This window comes from Mustela nivalis (assembly GCF_964662115.1).
Source record: "Mustela nivalis genome assembly, chromosome: 1".
Taxonomy (NCBI): Eukaryota; Metazoa; Chordata; class Mammalia; order Carnivora; family Mustelidae; genus Mustela; species Mustela nivalis.
This window is the reverse complement of record NC_139020.1, coordinates 146,825,371-146,852,341: the sequence shown is the minus strand read 5'-3', so window position 1 is coordinate 146,852,341 and position 26,971 is coordinate 146,825,371. Positions and strand designations below refer to the sequence as shown.

The window sequence follows — 26,971 nt, the reverse complement described above, 5'->3', positions numbered from 1 at the left end:
CTGCTTGGAAAGAGCATGGGTGAGGGGCTATTCAACTTGGTATCAGCTCTTCTGTCTCCTACTTGGTGGCTGTGGGGATATTACTTGAGTTCTCTGAGTCTTAGTTTTGAACCTGTAAAATGGGACTGATCCGTGGGGCTGACCTCTAGGGTTGCTGTTAAATGAGACAATGCACTGAAAGTCCTCAATGCTGGGACCAGCACAGGTATGGACATCTACTGACCACCTTTTATGGATCAGATGCTATAACATGGTGAGTGGTGAACAAGACCGCGTCACTACCCTGGTAATATGCAGATGAGAACAGAAAGTAAGCCAATGGTTAGGAAAACGGTTGCCACGGAGGTAAGGATGGGGAGCGATGGGCCAGGCAGGAGGAAAGACTACATCAGGCATTATACAATTCTGAGTAATCTACTGCCATTTGTATCTGAACATACTGGACTCAGTGTTAAGTGTGACTAGAATGGAGTTTCAGGATAGGCAAATTCTAGGCCTCAGCTGTGCTGAATGGGCCCCAGAATCCCTGACTGTGTTTTACACAACTTGAACCCACCACTGACTGACCCAGGGTAATTTAGAAAGCTTTGGGAGATTTTAAAACATGCCTCACAGATGGCTGACCTGTAAACATGACAGACATTCCCATATAGCTAAGTCAGACACATCAGGGTGATGTCTCTGCAGAGCTTTCCTCTATGAGATAGTACAACTTGGGATGGGGCTCTTGGGACTGTACCACCTGTTTTTCTTGTTAAGCAAACAGTCCTCATAACTTCACCCTAGAACATTTTTGTATCTTGCTTTCTAAGTGAAAAGCAAGAAAACTCCAGGAAAATGCTCCACGGTTCCTTGGGGGAATGGCTGACTCCAGGGCTGCTGCAAAAAAAGGTAGAAGATGAACTAGAATATCATGTTATGAGAATAAATGCTTAATAGAGAGTCCAGAAACATACCCATACTTACATGGTCAGTTAATCTACAACAAAGGAGGCAAGAACACACAACAAGGGAAAGACAGTCTCTTCAACAAATGGTGTGGGGAAAACTGGACAGCTACATGCGTAAGAATAAAATTGGACTACTTTCTTACACCATACACAAAAGTAAACTCAAATGGATTCAAGACCTACATGTGAGACCTGAACCATAAAAATTCTAGAAGAAAGCACAGGCCATAATGTCTCTGACATCAGCTATAGCAATATTTTTCTAGATATGTTTCCTGAGGCAAGGGAAACAAAAGCAACACAAACTATTAGGATGGCACCAAGCTAAAAAACTTTGGCATGGCAAAGGAAGCCATCAACAAAACAAAAATGCAATCTATTAAATGAGAGAAGATACTTGCAAATGATACATTTGGTAAGAGGTTAATATCCAAAATATATAAAGAACTTACACAACACACACACACACACACACACACACACACACACAATTTGATGGGGGAAAAAATGAGCAAAGGACCTGAACAGATGTTTTTCCAAAGAAGACATACAGATGGCCAACAGACAAATGATAAAATGCTCAACATCACTCATTATCAGGGAAATGCAAGTGAAAACCACAATGAGATACTACCTCACATCTGTCACAAGGTCTAGAATCAAAAAGACAAAAAATAACAAGTTTTGGTGAGGAGGTAGAGATAAGAGAACCCCTGTACTCTGTTGGTATGGGATGTCAACTGATGGTAGCCACTGTGGAAAACAATATGGAAGTCCCTAAAAAAATGAGAAATACTATATGATCAGTAATTCTGCTGCTAGGTATTTAACCAAAGAAAAGGAAAACACTAATTTGAAAAGGGTAATAGCAGAGTATTCTGAATAATTTTATGCTCATAAATTCTGTAACTATAATAGACAAATTCTTTAAAAAGCACCAAAACTCAGCTAAGATAAACAACTTAATAGTCCTATAATCACTAAAGAAATTGAATTCATTATTTAAAAGTTCTTGAAAAGCCATCTCCTGGCCTAGATGATTTCACTGGAGAATTCTACCAAACATTTGAAGAGTTTTTAATACCAACTACAGCATTATTTATAATAGCCAAGATACATAAGCAACCTGTCCATTGATAGATGAATGAATCGATAGATGAATGGATGAATGGTGTGTGCACGTGTGTTTGTGTCTGTGTATATATATGTATATATGCTATGTATACACAATGAAATATATCTACACACATATGTATGTATGTGTGTGTGTGTTCTTTGCAACAACATGGGTAGACCTAGAGAGTACTATGTAAGTAATAAGTCAGACAGAGAAAGAAAGATGTCACATGATTTTACTTATATATGGACTCTACAACACACAATAAACAAAACCAGAAACACACTCAAATATAGAGAACAAATTGGTAGTTGTTAGAGGGGAGGGGGAAAGGTATGGGGGTGGGCAAAATAGCTGAAGGGGATTAAGAAGTACCAACTTTGATTTATAAAATAAATACATCACAGCAATGAAAAGTACAGCACAGGGAATACTGGCAATAATTTTAGAATTTTGTATGGTGACAGAGAGCCACATTTATTGTGGCAAACACTGTAATATATAGAAAGAACTGTTGAATCACTATGCTGTATACCTGAAACCAATAATAACATTGCCTGTCAACACCTCAATTACAAAAAGAGAATGAATACACATGGGATTACAATGGGAAAAATGATGGAATTGCTCAAAAAAAAATGGTGGGGGCATGGCAAAAGACACAGCCACCCAGAAGAGGTTCCTACTGGCCACATACTAGAAAGCAATGGATTACAACACACTGAAAAAAAGAAAATGCCATGATAATAATAAAAAGACAAAAAAAAATTAAATGGAGAAGAAAAAGTGGAAACAACCCAAATGTCCATCGACAGATGGAAAGATAAGCAAAATGTAGTCCATACACACAACTGGAGTATTATTCAGCCTTAAATAGGAAGCAAATTCTGGCACAGGCTACACCATGGATGAACCCCAAATAGGAAGGAAATTCTGGCACAGGCTACACCATGGATGAACCCACACATTACATGGAGTGAAATAAGCCAGACATAAAAGGGCAAATATTGTATGCTTCCACCTATACAAGGGACTGAGAGTAGACAAATTTATAGAGAAAGATATTAGAATGCACACGGTACCATTGAACTATATAATTAAAATGGGTTAAGATGGTAAATTTTATGTTATATATATAAATAATATTTATATACTATACATATTATGTTTTGTATATACACATATACACATATAATATATATTAACTCAATTAAAAAATGAAAAAGGATGAACAGCATCAGAAATGACTTCTGTTTTCATATATACAGGTCAAAGTCCCCTGGATTTAACTTTTCTTCCCCAAATGGAATCTAACTGGCCCTATAGGTGTTATGTCAGAAACTGTAGAGAAATCATTTCAGGGTAAATCTCTATGTCCCTTCTAATCTATCACCCATAACCTGCTCTATAGATTTAGCTGGGTCATGCACTAGAGCTGTCTATCAAACTGGCACAAAAGTTGTCTTGAATATAAGTCTCTGGAGCATCTGTAGCCTCCAGGGCAACGGACCCCTCAAGATATCTGTAGCTAGAGGTAAACACAGATTGGCAAGTCAGAATATGACACAGACAAATGGGACCTCCACTCCTTCATTAATTTCAACAATAGCTACTATATACAATGGCTTTCCAAACCAGCAGAATAATATTTACAGTAAAAAGAAAATAAGTCAGTTTTCAAAAGTACTTTCAAGTAAACATCAGCTAGAGACATTTTTAAATATAAAACAAAACCGATGGGGCAAAAAGAAATTTTTTCCTTAAGGTAGAATATTGGGAGTTAGAACTGATGGAAGTCAGAAGATCTCCATCTTGCAACAATTGCAACATTAAAAATAATGGCTGTCATTGACTAATCCCAGGGATCAACATTAACATCACCAGTGAAGGGGCAAATAGACATCATGTGCCTCTGGGTGTGAAGGAGTGAGAAAGACATGATTTCCCTTCAGGGGTTTTCCTGAATCTAATCATCAGAAAACATCACACAAACCCAAACTGAATGAGAGCCTACAGACCATCTAGCCTATGTTCTTCAAAAATGTCATGCAAGATGAAGAAAGGTGGCAGAACTATTCCAGATTAAAGACAAGTGTCTAGCAACATATATGATCCTGAACTGGATCCTCTACCAGAAAAAAAAAAAAAGCCATAAAAGACATTAAAAGTCATTATTGGGACAATTGATAGAATTGCAATATGAATAGCCCATCAGTAAAAGAAGTGTATCAATGGTAAATTTCTTGATTTTGATTACTATGGTGAAAAAAACATCCATTTTGTTAGAAAATATACATTTAATGCTTTAAGGAGTGAGAGGGCACAATGTCTCTAACTTATTCTTCAAGAATAATAATTCTTCAGAAAAAAAAATGTGGATATGTAAAGAGAAGGCAGAACATGATAAACACCATCAAGAGGTGACTACTGAGTAAAATACCCAGGTATTCTTTTACTGAAATCAGGTGGAAGAAAATCACAACTCTCTTCAATCAACTGTCAGAGAAGCCACCCATCCTGGACTCAGTTTCCATGTGGACTCACCATTCTTCTGAGAATCTTCAACAGAAGCTTCTGCTCTTTTGGGTCCTCCTTGGATGTCAGTAAATTGGCAAAATTCTCTGCATTTTCAGGAGACAGGCTGTCTGGGTTTTCCCCTCCGTACAGCTGAACCAGTATGGAAAGACACTTGGATGACACTTCAAAAATTTCAGGATCCTCATTTGGAAGCTGCAAATTAACAAATAGGACTACTTAAGTAAATTGAGGACAATGCTGGTATTCGTCTAGAAACATGAGAAAATTTGGGGAGAATGTCAGTCAGAGTGAGTACAGAGATTGACTAACTTGGGATTTTTTTCAATCTCTTTCAAAATGCATACAGTAAATCAAGGCTAATAGCACAAAATCAGAACGAAGTCCTTTGGTCCTTTCTTTAATTCACAGTAAAGAACAGCCTGTAACAAGCAAAGGACCAGCATATATTTTATATGCATTCCTAGTATGTGAATATATTTATACAGGCATGTGTGTCCGTTTGTAGGAATGCAAATAGTCTGAGTTTTCAGGAGCATGGCTCATCTGTTCTTGCTTACTACTGACTGTTAAGGAAAAATCTACTTCCTAGGAGATATAAAGGAACATTCTGAATTATTGACTAAACCTGTGGGACAGAGAGCAATGTTTCTGTTATGTATTAAAAGGTATAGTATGAAATAATAGTCATGCTATAGAGCATCTTAAAATTTAAAAATAAAAAGATTTGTAAGAGCTTGAGATGTAATTCCTGTGCCATTTAGTCATTTTACACGCACAATGCAGGGATTTTTTAGTATATGCAGAGTTGTGCAACCATCACCACAATCAATTTTAGAATATTTTTCATTACCCAAAACATGAAATCACACAAAATATGACCCTTTGTGACTGGCTTCTTTTACTTAGTATAATGTTTTCAAGATTCATCCCTGCTAGCATATAACAGTATTTCATTTCTTTTTACTGTTAACATTCTGTTGCATGAATAGACCACATCTTATTTATCTATTTATCAGATGATGAACATTTGGGTTGTTTTCACTTCCTTGTTATTATGAATAATACTGCTGTGAACATTTGTGGGTAAGTTTTTGTGCAGACGTAGATTTTCATATCTCTTGGGTGTACACTTAAAAGTGATTGCTGGGTCATATGGTAATTCTACATTTAACCTTTTGAAGAACTGCCAGTCTGTTTTTCAAAGTTGCTATTAGCATCAGAAATGTAGGAAGGTTCCAGTTTTTCTACATCCTCACCAACACTTGCTGTTATCTGTATGTTTAATTATAGTCATCCTAGTGGGTATAGAGTGGTAACTCAGTATGGTTTTCACTGGTACTTCCAGAATTACTAAGAATGGGGAGCAGCTTTTCATCTGCTTATTGGCCATTTGTACATCTTCTTTGGAGGAATGTCCATTCAGATTCCTTGCCCATTTTTAAAATGGGTCATCTGCCACTTTATGATCAAGACTTAGTATTCTTTATATATTTTAAAAACAAGTCCCTTAGCAGATTTTTTTTTCTTTTATTTTTTTTTAAAGACTTTATTTATTTATTTGACAGACAGAGATCACAAGCAGGCAGAGAGAGAGGAGGAAGCAGGGCCCCTACTGAGCAGAGAGCCTGAGGCGGAGCTCATTCCCAGGACCCTGGGATCATGACTGAGCCGAAGGCAGAGGCTTTAACCCACTGAGCCACCCAGGTGCCCCCCTTAGCAGATTTTTAAAAAGGTTTTCCTATTCTGTGGTTTGTCTTTCAACTTTCTTGATAGTATCCTTTGAAGGACCTATAATAAGAGATGAGAAGGGACACTGTATCACACTTAAAGAGTCTGTCCAATAAGAAGATCTAACAATTTTAAGTACCTATGCCTGTAACATGGGAGCAGCCAATTTTATAAGCCATTTAATAACAAAATAAAAGAAACACATTGACAATAAGATAATAATAGTAGGGGACCTTAACACCCCCCCTTCACTGAAATGGACAGATCATCTAAGCAAAAGATCAACAAGGAAATAAAGGCTTTAAATGACACACTAGACCAGATGGACATCACAGATATATTCAGAACATTCCATCCCAAAGCAACAGAATACACATTCTTCTCCAGCACACAAGAACATTCTCCAGAATAGGTCACATCCCAGGTCACATATCAGGTCTCAACCAGTACCAAAAGTTTGGGATCATTCCCTGAATATTTTCAGACCACAATCCTTTGGAACTAGAACTCAACTGCAAGAGGAAAGTTGGAAAGTACTCAAATACATGGAGGCTAAATAGCATCCTACTAAAGAATGAAAGGATCAGCCAGGAAATTAAAGAAGAATTGAAAAAATCCATGGAAACAAATGAAAATGAAAATATATCTGTTCAAATTCTTTGGGATACAGCAAAGGTGGTCCTGAGAGGAAACTATATAGCAATACAAGCCTTCCTCAAGAAACAAGAAAGGTCTCAAATATACAATCTAACCCTAACGGAGCTAGTGAAAGAACAGCAAAGAAAGTCTAACCTAGCAGGAGAAGAGAAATCATAAAGATCAGAGCAGAAACCAATGAAATAAAAACCAAAAGAACAGCAGAACCAATCAACAAAAGTAGGAGCTGGTTCTTTGAAAGAATTAATAAGATTGATAAACCCCTGGCAAGACTTACCAAAAACAAAAGACAACAGACCCAAACAAAGAAAAGCATAAATGAAAGAGGAGAGATCATGGCCAACACCAAAGAAATACAAACAATTATAAGAACATACTATGAGCAACTATACGTCAGCAAATTTGACAATTTGGAAGAAATGGATGCATTCTTAGAGACATATAAACTACCAAAACTGAACCAGGAAGAAATATAAACAGACCCAAAACCAGTAAGGAGATTAAAGCAGTCATCAAAAATCTCCCAAAAAAGAAGAGCCCAGGGCCAGATAGCTTCTCAGGGGAATTCTACCAAGCATTTAAAGAAGAATTAATTCCTATTCTCCTGAAACTGTTCCAAAAAAATAGAAATGGAAGGGAAACTTCCAAACTCATTTTATGAGGCCAGCATTACCTTGATCCCAAAACCACACAAATAACCCATCAAAAAAGAGAATTACAGACCAATATCTCTGATGAACTTGGATGCAAAAATTCTCACCAAAATGCAAAATGCTAGCCAACAGGATACAACAGTACATTAAAAGGATTATTCACCACAACCAAATGGAATTTATTCCAGGCTGCAAGGTTGGTTCAACATCTGCAAATCAATCAACGTGGTACAATACATTAATAAAAAAAAAAAAAAAGAACAAGAACCATGTGATATTCTCAATAGATGCTGAAAGAGCATTTGATGAAGTACAGCATCCTTTCTTGATCAAAACTCTTCAAATTGTGGGGATAGAAGGTACATACCTCAATATCATCAAAGCCATCTATGAAAAACCACAGTGAATATCATTCTCAATGCAGAAAAACTGAGAGCTTTTCTGCTAATGTCAGGAGCACAGCAGGGACGTCCACTATCACCACTGCTAATCAACACAGTACTAGAAGTCCTAGCCTTGGCACTTAGACAATATAAAGAAATAAAAGGCATCCAAATTGACAAAGAAGTCAAATCTCACTCTTTACCAGATGATATGATACTTTATGTAGAAAACCCAAAAGACTCCATTCCAAATCTGCTAGAACTCATACAGGAATTCATAAAGTGTCAGGATATAAAATCAATGCACAGAAATCAGTTGCATTTCTATACACCAACAGCAAGACAGAAGAAAGAGAAATAAAGGAGTCAATCCCATTTACAATTGCACACAAAACAATAAGATACCTAGGAATAAACCTAACCAAAGAGGCAAAGAATCTATACTCAGAAAACTATAAAGTACTCAAGAAAGAAATTGAGGAAGACATAAAGAAATGGAAAAATGTTCCATGCACATGGATTGGAAGAACAAATATTCTGAAAATATATATGCTACCTAGAGCAATATACATGTTTATTGCAATCCCTGTCAAAATACCATCAATTTTTTCAAAGGAATGGAACAAATAATCCTAAAATTTATATGGAACCAGAAAAGACCCCAAATAGCTAGAGGAATGTTGAAAAAGAAAACCAAAGTTGGTGGCATCGTAATTCCAGAATTGAAGCTCTATTACAAAGCTGTAATCATCAAGACAGTATAGTATTGGCACAAAAACAGACACATAGATCAATGGAACAGAAGAGAGTGCCCAGAAACATTTCCTTACACCACACACAAAATTAGACTGAAAGTGGATGAAAGACATCAATGTGAGACAGGAATCCATCAGACTCCCTGAGGTGAACACAGGCAGCAACCTCTTCCACCTCAAGCAGCAGCATCTTCCTAGGAACATCACCAAAGGCAAGGGAAGCAAGGGCAAAAATGAACTACTGGGTTTTTATCAAGATCAAAAGCTTTTGCACAGCAAAGGAAACAGTTAACAAAACCAAAAGACAACTGACAGAATGGGAGAAGATATTTCTAAATAACATATCAAATAAAGGGCTAGTGTCCAAAATCTATAAAGAGCTTATCAAACTCAACACCCAAAGAACAAATAATCCAATCAAGAAATGGGCAGAGGACATTCTGCAGAGAAGATATCCAGATGGCCAACAGACACATGAAAAAGTGCTCCACATCACTTGGCATCAGGGAAATACAAGTCAAAACCACAAGAAGATATCACCTCACACCAGTCAGAATGGCTAAAATTAACAAGTCAGGAAACAACAGATGCTGGCGAGGATGCGGAGAAAGGGGAGCCCTCCTACATGTTGGTAGGAATGCAAGCTGGTACAACCACTCTGGAAAACAGTAAGGAGATTCCTCAAAATGCTGAAAATAGAGCTACCCTATGACCCAGCAATCGCACTACTGGGTATTTACCCTAAAGATATAGATGTAGTGATCCAAAGGGGCACATGCACCTGAATATTTATAGCTGCGATGTCCATAATAGCTGAACTATGGAAATAGCCTAGATATCTATTAACAGATGAAAGGATATGGAAGATGTGATATATATATATATGTGTATGTATACACATAACTAATATATACACACACATACATAAATATACATACACACACAATGGAAGATTATGCAAAAAAAAAACTCAGAAACTTGCTATTTGCAACAATGTGGATGGAACTAGAAGGTATTATGCTAGGCAAAATAAGTCAATCAGAAAAAGACAATTATCATATGATCTCTCTCATATGAGGAATTTGAGAGGCCAGTGGGGGGTCATGAGGGGAAGGGAAGGAAAAATGAAAAAAGATGGGACCTGGAAGGGAGACAAGCCATAAGAGACACTTCATTTCAGGAAGCAAACTGAGGGTTGCTGGGATGTGGGGAGGGATAGGGTGGCTGGGTGATGGACATTGAGGAGGATATGTGCTATGGTGAGTACTATGAATTGTGTAAGACAGATGATTCACAGACCTGTACCCTTGAAAAAATTAATACATTATATATTAATTAAAAATAAATAGTATTTTTTAAAAAGTCATCTTTGAAGCACAAAATATTTTATTTTGATGAATCCTAATACATTTTTTAAAATTTTTTGTGATTTTGGTATCATACCGAAGAAAGCATCACCTACTCCAATGTTCTGAGATTTGTTTCTTTTTTTTTTTTTTGAGATTTGTTTCTAAAAATTTTTACACTTTTAGCTCTTATGTTTATTTTTCTTCTAAGAATGTTACAATTTTAACTTTTACATTAGGTCTTTGATCCACTTTGAGTTAATTTTGAATATGGTATTAGCAGGGTTCCAACTTCATTCTTTTGCATGTAAATTAATCTTTTATTCTGATATATGTAGGTTCATATGCACTTGTAAGAAACAGTACAGAGAGATCTCATATATATTTTACCCATTTTCCCCAATGGAACTATCTTCCATAACTAAAGTACAATAGCACAACCAGGAAATTAACATTGATATAATCCATTGACCTTATTCAGATGCTACTGCTTTTACATGTATGTTGTGTGTGTGTGTACATATGTATTTAGTCCTATGCCATTTTATCACAAGTAGATTTGGTGACACCTTAAGATAAAGAACAATTCTATCATAAAGATTTTTTTCATAGCAAAAGCCAACTCTCTTCCCTCCTCCATTTCTAATCCCTAGCAACCACTTGCCTGTTCGCCATTTTGTCATTTCAAGTAAGTTACATAAATCAAAGTGCGTGGTACATATGGTTTTCTTCACTCAGCATAATTTCTTTGTGAGTCATCCAAGTTTTTTTTGAGTATCAACAGTTCATTTCTTTTTATTACTAAGTTGTATCCCATGGTATGGATGTACCACAATTTAACTACTTGCTCCTTAAAGGAAATTTGAATTGTTCCCAATTTGGAGCTATCCCAAATAAAACTACTAAGAGAATATTTGTGTAAGTTTTTATGTGAACATTAAGTTTCATTTCTCATTGACATAAATGTTCAAGAGTACATTACTGGGTTGAATGGGAGGCTTGTGTTTAGTTTTTTTAAGAAACTAGTGAACTGTTTTTAAGAATGGCTGTACCATTTTATGATTTTATATTCCTAGAAGCAATGTTTAAGAGATCTAGTTTCTCATCCTCTTTCTCAGCATTTGGTGTCATTGTGGTTTCAATCTGCATTTTCCTAATAGCAACTGGTAGTGAATATCTTTTTATCTGTTCGTGTCTTTTGACCTTTGCTAACCTTTGCTAACTGGATTGTTTGTTTGCTTTATTTTTGGTATTTCAAAGTTCTTCAAATATTCTAGATATGACTTCTTCTTCAGATATGTGGCTTGCAAACATTTTCTCCTGGTTCGTAGCTTATCTTTTCATCCATTTCATTCTTTGCAGAAAGAAAATTTTAATTTTTATTAGGTCTGATTTGTGGTTTCATTTTACTGGGATTGTGCTTTTGATATCAAGTAAAAAAATTCTTTGTCTAGTCCTCAGTTCTGAAGATTATCTATTTTTTCCCTAAAAGTTTTAAGATCTACATTTAAATGAATTAATTTTTGTATAAAGTGTGAGGTTTAGGTAGAGGTTCTTCTATTTATTTATTTTTGCCACCAAATGTACAATTGCTCCAGCTTCATTCTTAAAAATTGATTTCTCCACTGAATTATTTTCACACCTTCATTAAAAAAATGAGTTGGGCATGTTTGTGTGAGTCTGAATTCTCTATTCTGTTGCATTGATCTCAATATCTATTCTCCACCAATAATACACTATCTTGTTATTGGAGCTATATCGTAAGTGTTAACACCAGGTACAGTGTTTTCTCCAACTTCCTTCTTCTTTTTCAAATTATTTTAGCTATACTAATGCCCATTATTTTTCTACATAAATTTTAGAATGTTTGTCTACTTATTAAAAATTTTATTGGAATTTTAATAGGAATTGCCTTAAAATTGTTTATGAAACTGTCAAAAACTGACATTTTTAGTCTGTTGAGTCTTCTAATGCAGGGATAGCAACGTCTCTCGATTTAGGTATCTCTTCTTTGGTTTCTTTCATCACAATTCTTCAATATCAAGGATATAGATCCTGTAAACATTTTGTTATATTTATATCTTAGTTCTTAGTTCATTTTGTTATATTTATATCTTTATATCTTAGTTCTTCTTATATCTAATTTTCTTTGCAAATTTATAAATGGTGATTTTAATATTTGTTTCCACATGTTCACTGTCAGGAGAGCAATACAACTGATTTTCGTTTGGTGATCTTGGATCCTGCAAACTTGCTAACCTCACATATTAATGCTGAGAGTGTTTTTGTATATCTCTTTGAATTTTTTACAAAGACAATTATGTCACAGGCAAACAGGGATAGCTTTAGCTCTTTCTTTCATAGAGTATGTCTTTTATTTCTTTTCTTGCCTTACTGCAATGGCTAGAACTTCTAGTACTACAATGAATAAAAATGGAGGGGGGAGCAGACAGACACACTTGCTTTGTTCTCAATCATAAGGAAAAAAAATTCAGTCTTTTACCATTATGATGTTAGCTGTAGGTTTTACATAGATGCTCTTTATCAACTGAAGAATTTCCCCCCCTAATTCTAGTCTGATGTGAACTTTTATCATGAGTGCTGGATTTGTCAAATACCTTTTTCTGTAATAATTGATAGAATCATGTGATATTTCTTCTTTCACTTGTTTATATGGTAGAATACATCGATGGATTTTTGGACACTGAACAAGTTTTGCAAATGCAATAAATCCTGCTTGGTCATAGTATTAAGTCTTTTTATACACTGGTGCATCCAATTTGCTAATATTTTATTGAAAATGTTTGTATCTAAGTTTATAAGAGAGATTGTAGGTTTAGGTTATGTTTTGTTGTTGTAGGTTTTTTTCGTTTGTTTGTTTGTTTAGTTTAATGTCAGGGTAATAGTATCTTTATAAAATTCCCCGTAAGGGGAGCCTGGGTGGCTCAGTGGGTTAAAGCCTCTGCCTTCGGCTCGGGTCATGATCCCAATGTCCTGGGATCGAGCCCCACATCGGCCTCTTTGCCACCTGTGATCTTTGTCTGTCAAATAAATAAAAAAAAAAACCCTTAAAAAAAAAACCCTCCCCTTCAAATTGTTATTAAACCCTATTGAAATGTTTGATAGAATTCTCCAGTGAAATCATCTAGGCCAGGAGATGGCTTTTCATGAACTTTTAAATTACAAATTCAATGTCTTTAATGATTATAGGACTATTGAGGTGCTTATCTTATCTGAGTTTTGGCACTTTTTGAACAATATGTTCATTTCTTTTAGTTACAGAATTTATAAGCATAAAATTATTCAGAATATTACACTATTATCTTTTTAATGATTGTGGATCTATACTGACAATTTCTGTTTCATTCCTTATATTGGTAATTTTGTCTTCTTTTATCTTTGTTAGCTTGCTAGAGATTTTTCAGTTTTGTTGTGTCAGGTTTTTGTTTCATTGATTTTTTCTGTATTGTTTTTCTTTTTTCAATTTCACTGATTTCTGGTTTTATCTTTATTATTTCCTACCTTTAGTTTGCTCTGGGTTCATTGTGTTGTTTCTTTTCTAGTTTCTGGAGGTGGAAACTTAGATTACTGATTTAAGATTTTCTTTTTTTTTTTTTTAGATTTTATTTATTTATTTGACAGAGAGAGATTACAAGTAGGCAGAGCGGCAGGCAGAGAGAGAGAGGAGGAAGCAGGCTCCCTGCTGAGCAGAGAGCCCAATGTGGGACTCGATCCCAGGACCCTGAGATCATGACCTGAGCCGAAGGCAGCGGCTTAACCCACTGAGCCACCCAGGCGCCCCTGATTTAAGATTTTCTAATGAAAGCTTTTCTTACTATAAATTTTCCTCAGTAGTATTTTATATGCATTTTACATTTATTTTTTAAAAGATTTATCTATTTTAGAGAGAAAGCAGATGAGGATGGGCAGAAGAAGAAGGAGAGAACCCTTAAGCAGACTCCACCCTGAGCATGGATCCTGACATGGGGCTCAATCCCAGGACTGGAAGAGATTATGCTGAGTGAAATAAGTCAAGCAGAGAGAGTTAATTATTATATTGTTTCACTTATTTGTGGAGCATAACAAACAACATGGAGGACAAGGGGAGATGGAGAGGAGAAGGGAGTTGAGGGAAATTGGAAGGGGAGGTGAACTATGAGAGACTATGGACTCAGAAAAACAACCTGAGGGTTTTGAAGGGGCAGGGGGTGGGAGGGTGGGGGAACCAGGTGGTGGGCATTAGGGAGGGCACGGATTGCATGGAGCACTGGGTGTAGTGCAAAAACTATGAATACTGTTACGCTGGAAAGCAATAAAAAATAAAAAAAAAAAAGAAATCAAGAGTTGGATGCTTAACCAACTGAGATGCCCAGGTGCCCCTGCATTCTACATATTTTGATGTGTTTTCTTTTTCATTCACTTTTATGCATATAAAAAATGTCTCTTGTGACACCCTTTTTGACCCATGAATTATTTAATGGGTGTTTTCTTTTTACGTGTTGGATATGTTCCTGTGGTCTTTTAATTACTGACTCCCAGTTTGATTTCATTATGCTTAGAAAATCCATTTTGTATTATTTTATTTTACATTTGTTGAGGTTTATTTTATGGCCCAGGATGTGTGACTATTCCATGGGTAACGGAAAAATATGTATTCTATAGTGGTTGGGTAGGGTGTCCTATAAATGTCAATTATATTCTGTTGATTATGTTGCTCAATTTTTTTTTTATTCTTGATGATTTTCTTGTAGTTGTTCTATTAATTGCTGGAGAGTGGAGTTTTGAAATCCACTATAGTCATGAATCTATTTATCCTTTTAGCACTACCATTTTTTTACTTCATGTACTTTGTAGTCTTGTTGTTTGTTATCCATATACTTAAAATGGTTGTCTCCTCAATGGGATTGTCCTTTATCATTATCATGCAATATCCCCATCTCTAGTAATTTTTCCTGCTCAGAGGTCTACTTTATCTGATATTAAGGAAGCCAGTCCTGTTTTTCTAAAATTAGTATTTGCACAGTACATACTTTTTGACCTTTATTTTCAACCTATTAAATGAGTTTTTTATAGACAACATATTGTTGAATCATGTTTTATTATCCATTCTAGCTATCTTTGTCTTTTAATTGGTGCTTTTAAACCATTTACCTTTAAGGTAAATATTAAGATGCTAGGGTTTAAGTGTAATATGCAGTTTTATTATTTATCTTCTATATTTTCCCTCTGTTTCTTGTTATTCTGATTTCCCTCCCATTTTTTAAACCTTTCTGTGGGTTACTTGAAGATTCATTTTATGGAAGTGAGAGAGAACTTTAATTCCCAGTAGTAGTTTCCTAGGAGACCATAACAAAATGGCACAAACAGGTGGCACAAAAAGTAGAAATTTGTAGTCTGACAGTTCTGGAAGTTAGAAGCCTGAAACCAAAGGGAAAGGCCATGTTTCCTCTGAAACCCATAGCAGATTCCACCCTTGCTTTTTGCCACCTTCTGGTAATCATTGGCATTCCTTCACTTGTAGCTGCATAATTCCAATCTTTGCCTCTGTCATCATATGACATTTCCCCTCTGTGTCTGTCTTGATATGGTTGTCTTCTTATAAGGACACCAGTCAAATTGGATAGGGGCCCATTGTACTTGACAATGACCTCATCTTAACTAATTACATCTGGAACACTACTATTTACAAATAAGGTAGAATTCTGAGGTACTGGGAGTTAGGACTTATGGGGGACACAATTCAACCCGTAATACTTCTTATCAATTTTGTTCCATCTGTACTCAGTTGTTTATTTACATTGTTTTTTCATTTTTTTGTTTTGTTTTGGTTTAGTTTTTCTTTTAATTAATTAATTTATTTTCAGCATAACAGTATTCATTATTTTTTCACCACACCCAGTGCTCCATGCAATCCATGCCCTCTATTACTACCCACCACCTGGTACCCCAACCTCCCACCCCCCACCACTTCAAACCCCTCAGGTTGTTTTTCAGAGTCCATAGTCTCTCATGATTCACCTCCCCTTCCAATTTATCCCAACTCCCTTCTCCTCTCTAACGCCCCCTAATTTAGTTTTTTTGCTTCTTGCAGTTATGCTCTCCCAAATGTCTAGCCGTCTTTGGTTTTCTGTTTTATGAGTGAAAGATTGGGCAGATTATTATAGGCAGCTGGTATGGATTTCTTCTGCATTTGCATATATCTGTCTCTTCAGCTGGTTTCCCTTGTCTGTGTTCTTCAGTTTCTCAAATTCCACAAGGCTTATTCCTAGGCCCTGACCCCATAGTAGAAATCACATCAAATAGGTCATCCTTTTCAGAGTACAGTTCTTGACTTATTATACGGGGAAAAAAGTGGAACAAAATGGATAAGGGGAGGGGTCTATTGGTAGCCTGTTCTAAATGTTAATCTTCAATTAGCCTGGGAAATGCCTTAGGGCCTTTATCAGTTTTTCACCTCACTCTGAGTATATAGATCTTCTGCATCTGTTCCTATCTTCTGGTTAGTTTTCTCCTATGTATATTCTGAGTAATAGGTTTCTTAACTATTTCAATTCAGTCCCATCTGCTTTCTATCATCTAATACTTGCACATAATTTCTTTTGCATTAACAGCTTCTCTGTTCTTCCCAAATTTTAAGATACATTTAATCCTTTCTTTATTATTATACATTGTGGGTAGTTGGTGAGGTAGCACAGGTCTTCAGGCTTCTATTTTAACATTTCTTTATTTTTGAGATAATTTTGTTTCATTTGTTCAAATAATGGGAGGCTGTTTATCACAAGCAAGATTTTCAAGGTGGCTTATTTTTGGATAGTTGCAAATCTCATAGTGTTTGTATGGGTTTTCTAGTGCCCCTCACCAAAAAAAGACTGTGAAAGTATAAAAATCCCCCACTCCCATCTTCTCTGGAATAACAGGGAAAAGATATATCCAACTGCCTACAATAATAAATCAGCAGAGAAATACATGCCATAATGGTTTTTAAGACGTTAGGCATTAGGCAAAGCAGGACAATGATAGCCAAAGGCTGGAAAGCAAGTGAGGTGAGCTCTACTCTTGTAGCAGATTCCTTAAATTAAGGAGACATTATGAGTTAAAAGTCTCAGAAATCCAAAGCAGCTAGAGCTCACAGGACAAGGCATTAGAACATAGCAGGGCAATGGGCCCACTCAAAAAGAAAGATCACCTGGATAGTGATTTATCCAGTAGATGAAATAAATGTATGGTTAAGGGCTTTCCTATAAAGAAAATTTCAGGTCTAAACTGCTTTTGTTGGCTAATCCTACTATATAGTCAAGGAAGAAGTAAAACCAAGTCTACACAAACTCTTCCAGAAAGCTAAAGAAAAAGCAGCAATTCCATACTCATTCTATGCAGTTGGTGTTACTCTGATATCAAAACCAGACAAAGACATTCCAAGAAAAAAAACTACAAACCAATAGCCCTTATGTATATGAGTGAAAACATCATCAACAAAATGTTAGTAAACCATATCCAGCAACATTATAAAAGGATTATAGGGATGCCTGGCTGGCTCAGTTGGTAGAACATGTGACTATTGATCTTGGAGTCCTGAGTTCAAGACCCACATTGGGTGTGGAGTTTACTTAAAAAAAAAAAAAAAAGGATTTGGGCATGTCAATTATATTTCAGTAAAACTGTATATATATATATACACAAAATAGGATAACTGACAATTCAGTAACAACAACAACAAAAAAAACCCAAAAAATCTAATTGCTAAAAGGGCAAAGAAAATAGACATTTATCCAAAAAATATATAGAAATCAATAATCACAAGAAAAGATGCTCTGCATTACCTATCATCAGGAAAATAAATATTCAAACCACCATGAAATATCACTTCACACACACTAGGATGGCTATAATTATAAACACAGAAAACCAAGATGGTGAAAACCTGTACACTAAAAACTATAAAACACTGATGAAATAAAGTGAAGATGACATAAATGGAAAGATATTTTATGCTCATGAATTAGAAGAATGAATATTGTTTAAATCTCCATACCATATAAAATGGTCTATAGTTTCAATGCAGTCTCTGTCAAAATACCAATAGTACTTTTCACAGAACTAGAATGACTTTAACATTTGTATGGAATCATAAAAGACCCCTAACAGCCAAAGGAGTCTTGAGAAAGAAGAACAAAGAGTTAGGCATCATGCTCTCTGATTTCAAAACTACGTTAATCAAAACAGTATGGTAATAGTACAGGAACAGACACATAAACCAATGGAACAGAACAGAGAGCCCAGAAATAAACCCATGCTTATATGGTCAATTAATCCATGACAAAGGAGGCAAGAGTACACAATGGGAAAAAGAGTCTAATAAATGGTGTGGGAAACCTGGACAGTCATATGCAAAAGGATAATAGTGGACCACTTTCTTACACCATGCACAAAAATAAACTTAAAATGGATTAAAGACCTAACTGTGGACCTGAAACCATAAAACTCTTAACTAAAAGAAAACTCTTGGACATCAGCCTTAGCAGTATCTTCCTGAATGTGTTTCCCCAGGCAAGGGAAACAAAACAAAACCAGGGGTGCCTGGGTGGCTCAGTGGGTTAAGCCTCTGCCTTTGGCTCAGGTCATGATCTCAGAGTCCTAGGATCCTGCCCGGCATCAGGCTCACTGTGATCTCTGTCAAATAAAACAATAAAAAATCTTTAAAAAACAAAACCAAAACCAAACTATTAGGACTACATCAAACTAAAAAGCTCTATACAGCAAATGAAACCATCATCAAAACAAAAAGGCAACCTACTGAATGGGAGAAGCTATGTGGAAATGATGTGTCTGATAAAGGGTTAATATCTAAAATATATGAAGAACAAATACAACTCAACATTTAAAAAACCAAACAATTCAATTTAAAAATGGGCAGAGGACCTGAATAGACATATTTTCCAAAGAAGACCCATAGATGGCCAACAGACACGGGAAAAGATACTCAACATCACTCATCATCAGGGAAATGAAAATCAAGACCACAATGAGATATCCCTTCATACCAGTCAGAATGCCTAGTATCAAAAAAATAAGAAAGACACTTTGGTGAGGATATGGAGAAAAGGGAAATCTTGTGCACTACTGGTGGAAACATAAATTAGTACAGCCACTATGGAAAACTTCATTGTAGTTCCTCAAAAATTAAAAATAGAAATATCATACAATCCAGTAATTTTATCCCCAGAAAAAAATGAAAACACTAATTTGAAAGGATATATGCACCCTCCATGGTCACTGCAGCATTATTTACAATAGCCAACATATGGAAACAACCTAAGTGTCCATCAATGGATGAATAGAAGATATGGTATGTATACACAATGGAATATTATTCAGCCATAAAAATGAATTAATTATTGCCATTTGTTACAACATAGATGGACCTAGAGGGTATTATGCTAAGTGAAAGAAGTCAGAGAAAGATAAATATCATACAATTTCAAAAATAAAAAAACATGAAATGAACAAACAACAACAAAACAACAAAAAGGAACAGACAACAAAACAAATAGGCAACCCACAAAGTGGGAGAAGGTATTTGCAAACAACACTACAAAGGGTTGATTCCAAGCTCATAAAGAACTGCTCAAACTCAACACACACAAAACAGATAATCATGTCAAAAAATGGGTTGAAGACATGAACAGACACTTCACCGAAGAAGATATACAAGCAGCTAACATGAAAAAATGTTCATTATCATTAGCCATCAGGGAGATTCAAATCAAAACCACATTGAGATACCACCACCTTACACCAGTAAGGATGGCCAAAATTAACAAGATGGTAAACAAGTGTTGGAGAGCATGTAGAGAAAGGGAGAACCCTCTTAGACTGTTGTGGGAATGCAAGTTGGTGCAGCCACTTTGGAAAACAGTGTGGAGATTCGATTATGGACATTGGGGAGGGTATGTGCTTTGGTGAGTGCTGTGAAGTGTGTAAACCTGGTGATTCACAGACCTGTACCGCTGGGGATAAAAATATATGTTTATAAAAAATAAAAAATTAAAAAAAAAGTTAAAAAAAAAAAAGAAATTAAAAATAGAACTACCCTATGACCCTGCAATTGCATTACTGGGTATTTACCCTAAAGATACAGATGTCATGGAAAGAAGGGCCATCTGTACCCCAATGTTTATAGCAGCAATGGCCACAGTCACCATACTGTGGAAAGAACCAAGATGCCCCTCAATGGACAAATGGATAAAAAAGATATGGTCCATATATACAATGGAGTAGTATGCCTCCATCAGAAAGGATGAATACCCAACTTTTGTATCAACATGGGTGGGACTGGAAAAGATTATGCTGAGTGAAATAAGTCAAGCAGAGAGAGTCAATTATCATATGGTTCCACTTACTTGTGGAGCATAAGGAATAACACGGAGGACATTGGGAGATGGAGATGAGAAGTGAGTTGGGGGAAATCGAAGGGGGAGACAAACCATGAGAAACTGTGGACTCTGAGAAACAGAGGGTTTTGGAAGGAGGGTGGGGTGAGCCTGGTGGTAGGTATTATGGAGGGCATGGATTACATGAAGCAGTGGGTTTGGTGCATAAACAATGAGTTTTGTAACACTGAAAAAAATAAAATTTAATAAAAACAAAACAATACCATGTACAATAACCAAAAAAACTGAAAAACTCAGATGTGACAGAGGGCGAAAAACCTCTACACTGAAAAATACAAAATATTGCTGAGAGGAATTAAAAAGGACCAAGATAAAGGGAGGGATCTACCTTGTTCATAAGTCAGATGGTTCAATTTTATTAAAATAACATTCTCTCCAAATTAGTCTACAGATTCAATGCAATCCCATTTGCAATCCCAGTAATTTTGTTTGTTTGTTTTTTGTTTGTTTTGTTAGAAACTGACAAGTTGATTGTAAGTTTCATATGGAAATAGAAAGGACATAGGATAGCCAAAACAAATTTGAAAAAGAACAAAAGTTGAGAAACTAACATTACTGAGTTTCCAGGCTTCTCATAAATGTGCTTGAACAATATACCAAAACATAAACTTCAATCTGTACCTTTTACCCTATACAAAAGTTAACTCAAAATGGTTGACAACAAAGGTCAATTCTAGCACTAAGATGGCCCAGAAACACTAGGGAACATCCATACTCAATAAAAGAAACCCAAGTCCTTGGGAATCTCTGAAACTCATTTCATTCTTTAAAAAAAAAGTGGTTGATAGATCTAAATATAAGACTTAAAGCTATAAAATTTCTAAGAGAAAACTGGGAGAAACGGTCTTATCCTTAGAAATGACTGCAAAAGCATAATTTACAAAAAGGAAAAAAGAACAGTAAAATGAACTTCATCTAAATTTAAAAATTCTTGGGGCACCTGGGTGGTTCAGTGGGTTAAAGTCTCTACCTTCAGCTCAGGTCATGGTCTCAGGGTCCTGGGATCGAGCCCCACATCAGGCTCTCTGCCCAGCAGGGAGCCTGTTTCCCTTCCACTCTCTCTGCCTGTCTCTCTGCCTACTTGTGATCTCTCTCTCTCTGTCAAATAAATAAATAAAATCTTTAAAAAAATAAATTTAAAAATTCTCTTTGAAAGACACTAATTCATAAAATGCTCAATAAAAGTTAGATATATCACCACCACCAACCCCGTCACAAAGTATCCCTCCCTTTAAAGGGAACCTATAAAGAAGTGTTTTTTCAGACTCAAAGAGTAGAAAATGTTTCCTGACTCCAAGGAACTGTCTCCCCACCAACCTCTCCCACTTTCTGGGCAACATATATCTCATAAATGGTTATATTTCCATTTCTGTGTGGCAACCTGAATTCTCAAGGCCAAAACCATGACCCAACTTTAGCAATTGTTAGACTTCATACCTGTATAGAAACTTCACCTTATCTCATCTTCATTATTTTATTTACATTATCTAATTTACTTAGAATTGCCAGACTTAAAAAAAAAACCACAAATACCCAATTAAGTTTGAATTTCAGATAATCAACATATCTTTTTTTAGTGTAAGTATGTCCACTTGGCATTGTATTTTACCTGTCAACACTAAATTTACTGCAGATATTCTTATTGGCCAACTCAGATGCTTTATGGAAGAGAATATAAATACACACACACACACACACACACACACACACACACACACAATTTAGAACTATCTCAAAGTAAACTTAAACTTGAATTCTTTTATTTATTTAGTTATTTGACAGACAGAGAGAGAGAGACAGCAAGAGAGGGAACACAAGCAGGAATGGAATGGAATGGGAGAGGGAGAAGCAGACTACCCATAAAGCAGAGAGCCCAATGTGGGGCTCAATCCCAGGACCCTGGGATCACAACCCGAGCTGAAGGCAGATGCTTAACTGACTGAGCCACCCAGATGCCATACTTACATTTGAATTCTTAAAGCTATTTTAAATCAATTAAAAAAATCACAGTTGTGTGTCCCTTTATTCAATCTATCCAGTACAATAATGCACTTGAGGAAAATCATTCTCGTTTTATATTGCATACTAAAAATGGTGCCTGGTGGTCGTCAAAAATGTATAGAAATATTTATTTTCAGAGAACAAATTAACCAAGAAAGGAAAAAAAATAACTTCTTATAATGCAATGTTTTCTATTTTTATGCTGTTTAAAAGCACCTTGAGAGCCGACTCCATCTGTATTATTTTAACAAGATTTCACATTAGGCCATCAATTCCCTGTTCTTCTTCATTTTAATATATTACTCCTGCCCAAATTCAGCTAAAGAGGCAGCAGAAAATACCATTCAGCTGATAAATGGTTGTAATTCCAGATGACATCGTTCAAGGACTCACTATTGCCCACAGTCTTGAGATTGCCCCCTCACCCTTGAGAAATAAGGCTACTCTCTAGTCTCATTAACCCCCTAGGCAAATTATATTCCTAAAAGTGAACATTTAAAAGGAAGAAAACCTGCCACTACCATTATTGATTCAGTTGTAAGTCTATATATCACAGACCAGAGTGCTAGGGTCAAAAAAAAAAAAAAAATCTGAAAACAATTTTAAAGTCATAGGTAGGTCAAATTGGCCTTGACTCCCAGAGCTCCTGGACTGTTCTACCTCTTGTAACAGAACTTTACACTTTCCTTGTCAATAACTACAAAATGGGGAAATAGAGCTCATTTAAGAACTCACAGCCCATCAATACAAAAGGAGATTCAAACAATTCTACTGATGCAGCAAAGCTACAGAAACCACAGAGGGATTAAAGGGGATTTCACTGACACTGGATGAGAAAGATGGTGGAGATAGCCACTCAAAAAGTAACCAAATGTTCCCTCATGCTTCTACTTGTGTTCATTTCAATCTGTTTCCCCACAAAAGCCAGAGGGGTTGTTTTAACGTGAATGAGATCATATCACTCTTCTTCTTAGAACCTCCAGCTTCTCCCTGCATTTAGAATACAGTCCCAATGCCTGATGAGCTCAGAATCCATGAAATCCTGAGCAATGAAACAGTATGACTGCAGTGAATGTGCCAGAAGCCAGGCAATGCAGACAGGACAGCGAGAGGACTCGAGCCTACAAAACATCAGTTCGGTCCTCACTCCCTGCCAAAACCACCACTGGCAGAGATATTCTTATGGAGCTACTATAGAGAGTAGCACAGGACATGGAGTTCAGGGATAGGTCATGATTAAAGATACACATGTGGGTGGTAGCCCATCCTTCCACTGCAGGTGTGGAGTTGGGGAAGCTTTGCTTTAGAAAATCCTCATCATCAGTTCTACCATTACTCCTAATCAGAAAATTCAGGAATGCTTTACTCGGTGGTACCGTTGGATTTCTTCTCAGCTTCAGCATCTCTAGGGTAAGGTCCTGGCAACATCTTGGAAGGTATATACTACACTACTTGGTTTTCTGCATGTCAAAGTTGGAGAAGAGCAAACAGAGGATCGAATGTGGAGCTGTTTTTACAGTCTTTTCGAAAATCTCTTGATTTCCATCTCTTTCCCTAAGGCCTGATGTGCTGCGGAGTTTCAGTGGGAAGGCCAACACCTGCCCACCACACTTTTGGGGCCAGGCTTCTTCTGCCCTAATGTAATCCTTCTATAGGCTTCCTTCCATTCTCCAGAAATATGTTGATCTTAAACTGCTACTAACTCCCATTTTCTCTTTTTCTTCATTGCTATAAGTTACTGCTTTTTGAGTTCCTGCACTTTTCCTTGAAGGGCATCTTATGAGAGACAGGAATGGATTGTGTGAAAAAGAACAGTGGGAAGAGGCCATCCTGTGGAAGATTTTCATGTCAAACTTCACATTTATTCCATAGGATCATTTCAGTGAACTAAAAAAGTGTGGGTGGAATTATGACAAAAAATTAAATTTGTATATGAATTTGAGAAGAATCTATATTTTTAAGTCTTACTACCAGGCTCCCAGCATGTCTCTCCATTTATTTAGGTCATACATTATGTCTTTCAAAATGTTCTACAGTTATCACATGATCTGAATTTTCTTGTTATATTTATTTTGGGCCTTTTCATGGGGTTGTTTTAGTCACGTCTGTAAAGGGACCCTCTCCACTTCTATTTCTGTCAGACTAACGTCAGCAGGAGCTGTTGGGTTTTGTGTGTTACATTATAATCCACGGACTTACTGAACTTTGCTTTTTATTTTATTTTTTTTTTAAGATTTTATTCATCTATGACAGACAGAGATCACAAGTAGGCAGAGAGGCAGGCAGATAGAGAGAGAGGAGGAAGCAGGCTCCCTGCCGAGCAAAGAGCCCGATGCCGGACTTGATCCCAGAGACCATGACCTGAGCCCACATGTAAAACTACCTAGACTTGCAATATTTTAATGATAGTCTTGCAGATGCAAAATATCATGTTACTACAATCCAGCTGTCTGGTTTTTTTTTTTTTTTCCCCCTCCATATTGTACATTTTTTCTTTTGGTAAGCAAGTAATGGAATTCTAGTATTTACCCCTCTAACCGCTTTTGAAAGAAATCTTAACAGGATAATAAAGAAAAAAATGTTTCTTTTTTCCCCTGAAGCTACAGAAGAGCAGATTATATTCTGCATCATAAAGTAGTCCTTGAAAAGATCATCTCTAATAAAGAAGTCTTGTAAGGCACCTAGAAGACAGAAAGGGTGTTCATGTCCTGTGAAATCAATTCCTAATTTTTTATTTATTTTTTTATTTTTTTATAAAGATTTTTGTTTATTTATTTGACAGAGAGAGATCACAGTAGACAGAGAGGCAGGCAGAGAGAGGGAGAGAGGGAAGCAGGCTCCCTGCTGAGCAGAGAGCCCGACATGGGACTCGATCCCAGGACCCTGAGATCATGACCTGAGCCGAAGGCAGCGGCTTAACCCACTGAGCCACCCAGGTGCCCCAATTCCTAATTTTTAAAACATAAATAACTGATTGGTTATCCTGCCTAATAATGTTTGCTTTGAGATAATACTTGCATTGACAACTTTGAGTTTCTACATGGTGTATATATACTTGTAAGGTTTCTTTGTTGAATTGACATAGCCCTCTTGCTTGTGGTATAAACAAATTAAACCTTGTGATTCCTATCTAAACAAGGAGGTTGAAGCCTGATGATTCACAGACCTGTACTCCTGAGGCAAATAATACATTATATGTTCATAAAAATAATTAATAAAAATAAATAAACAAAGAGGTTGAGGGAATTATATCATCAGTGATTAAATTTTAACCACTTTTGAAGCTTGATATTTTTAATTATTCCCATGCCAATTTTGGTAATTTATAATTTGCTATGTAATTATCTACTTCTTTGTATTTCCAAAGTTAACACCTTCATGCGATACATATTTCACGTGTGTGGCTGCATGTCCTTTTTCTAAATGCTACAGCCATGAAATATTAAACCTTATTTTTACTTGTTAAACAGACAATTTTAGAAAGACTCAGAAGATGTGGTGCTGCTGACAATGTAGAAAAACGGTACATTTCTACACCTTTAATTAGAATATAAAGTACTAACATGTTTTAAGAAGTTATATGGTAATGAATATTTATTGAAATTTAAAAGCACTTTTAAGGGTTGCCTGGGTGGCTCAGTGGGTTGAGCCTCTGCCTTCAGCTTGGGTCATGATCCCAGGGGCCTGGGATCGAGTCCCGCATTGGGCTCTCTGCTCAGGAGGGAGCCTGCTTCTCCTCATCTCTCTCTGTCTGTCTCTCTACCTATTTGTGATCTCTCTCTCTGTCAAATAAATAAATAAAATCTTAAAAAAAAAAGTTTAAAAGCACTTTTAACCTAGCAATCTCACTTCTGGGTGCTTATCTAATTAAAGAAAATGCAGAAGTATGGAAAACTATACAAAGATGTGTATTGTGTCATAGTTATAATAGCAAATAAGTGGAAACAACTTGAATGACCATCCATCAGTAGATGTTTGAATTGAATAAATAATAGTACACTTATACTATGAAATGCCACGTGGCTCTTAAAAAGAATGAGATTGATGTGTAAGTATTAACCTGAAAAGATGTCCATAATATGGAGAGGAGTAAAAAGTTATAAAATATCTATATATATACTATGGTCCTACTTCTATGAATGAGGGCTAAAACAAAACAAAAAACAAAATCAATGATGTAAGTGCATGTGATTGTAAGCAAAGTGAAAATAATGCAAGAATACATATTAAATGTATACAGTGGTTACCCTAGGGGACAGTTTAGTTCTACTTTAGAGGGAGACTTTAGTTTTACTTTAACCATTTCTATATTGTTTGAATTGTTATAACGTGCTTATGGTGCTTTTATAATTCCAATACCTGAAAGTGTCAATTATACACATAGATACATAA

At 36.1% G+C, this 26,971-nt stretch overlaps 1 protein-coding gene across 8 annotated transcripts in view; it reads right to left on the bottom strand.

Annotated features, from left to right (window-relative positions):
• Positions 1 to 26,971, bottom strand: part of ULK4 (unc-51 like kinase 4) — a 636,882-nt gene that overhangs the window by 123,372 nt on the left and 486,539 nt on the right. For all 8 annotated transcript variants that reach the window (XR_014310110.1, XR_014310111.1, XM_082724762.1 and 5 more), the window contains one exon: positions 4,612 to 4,797. Coding sequence is in view for 3 of the 8 variants with exons in the window: in XM_082724762.1 (XP_082580888.1) it covers positions 4,612 to 4,797 (186 nt within the window). In the remaining 5 variants the exon portion in view is untranslated. Of the gene's footprint in view, positions 1 to 4,611; positions 4,798 to 26,971 lie in introns of those variants that run through there.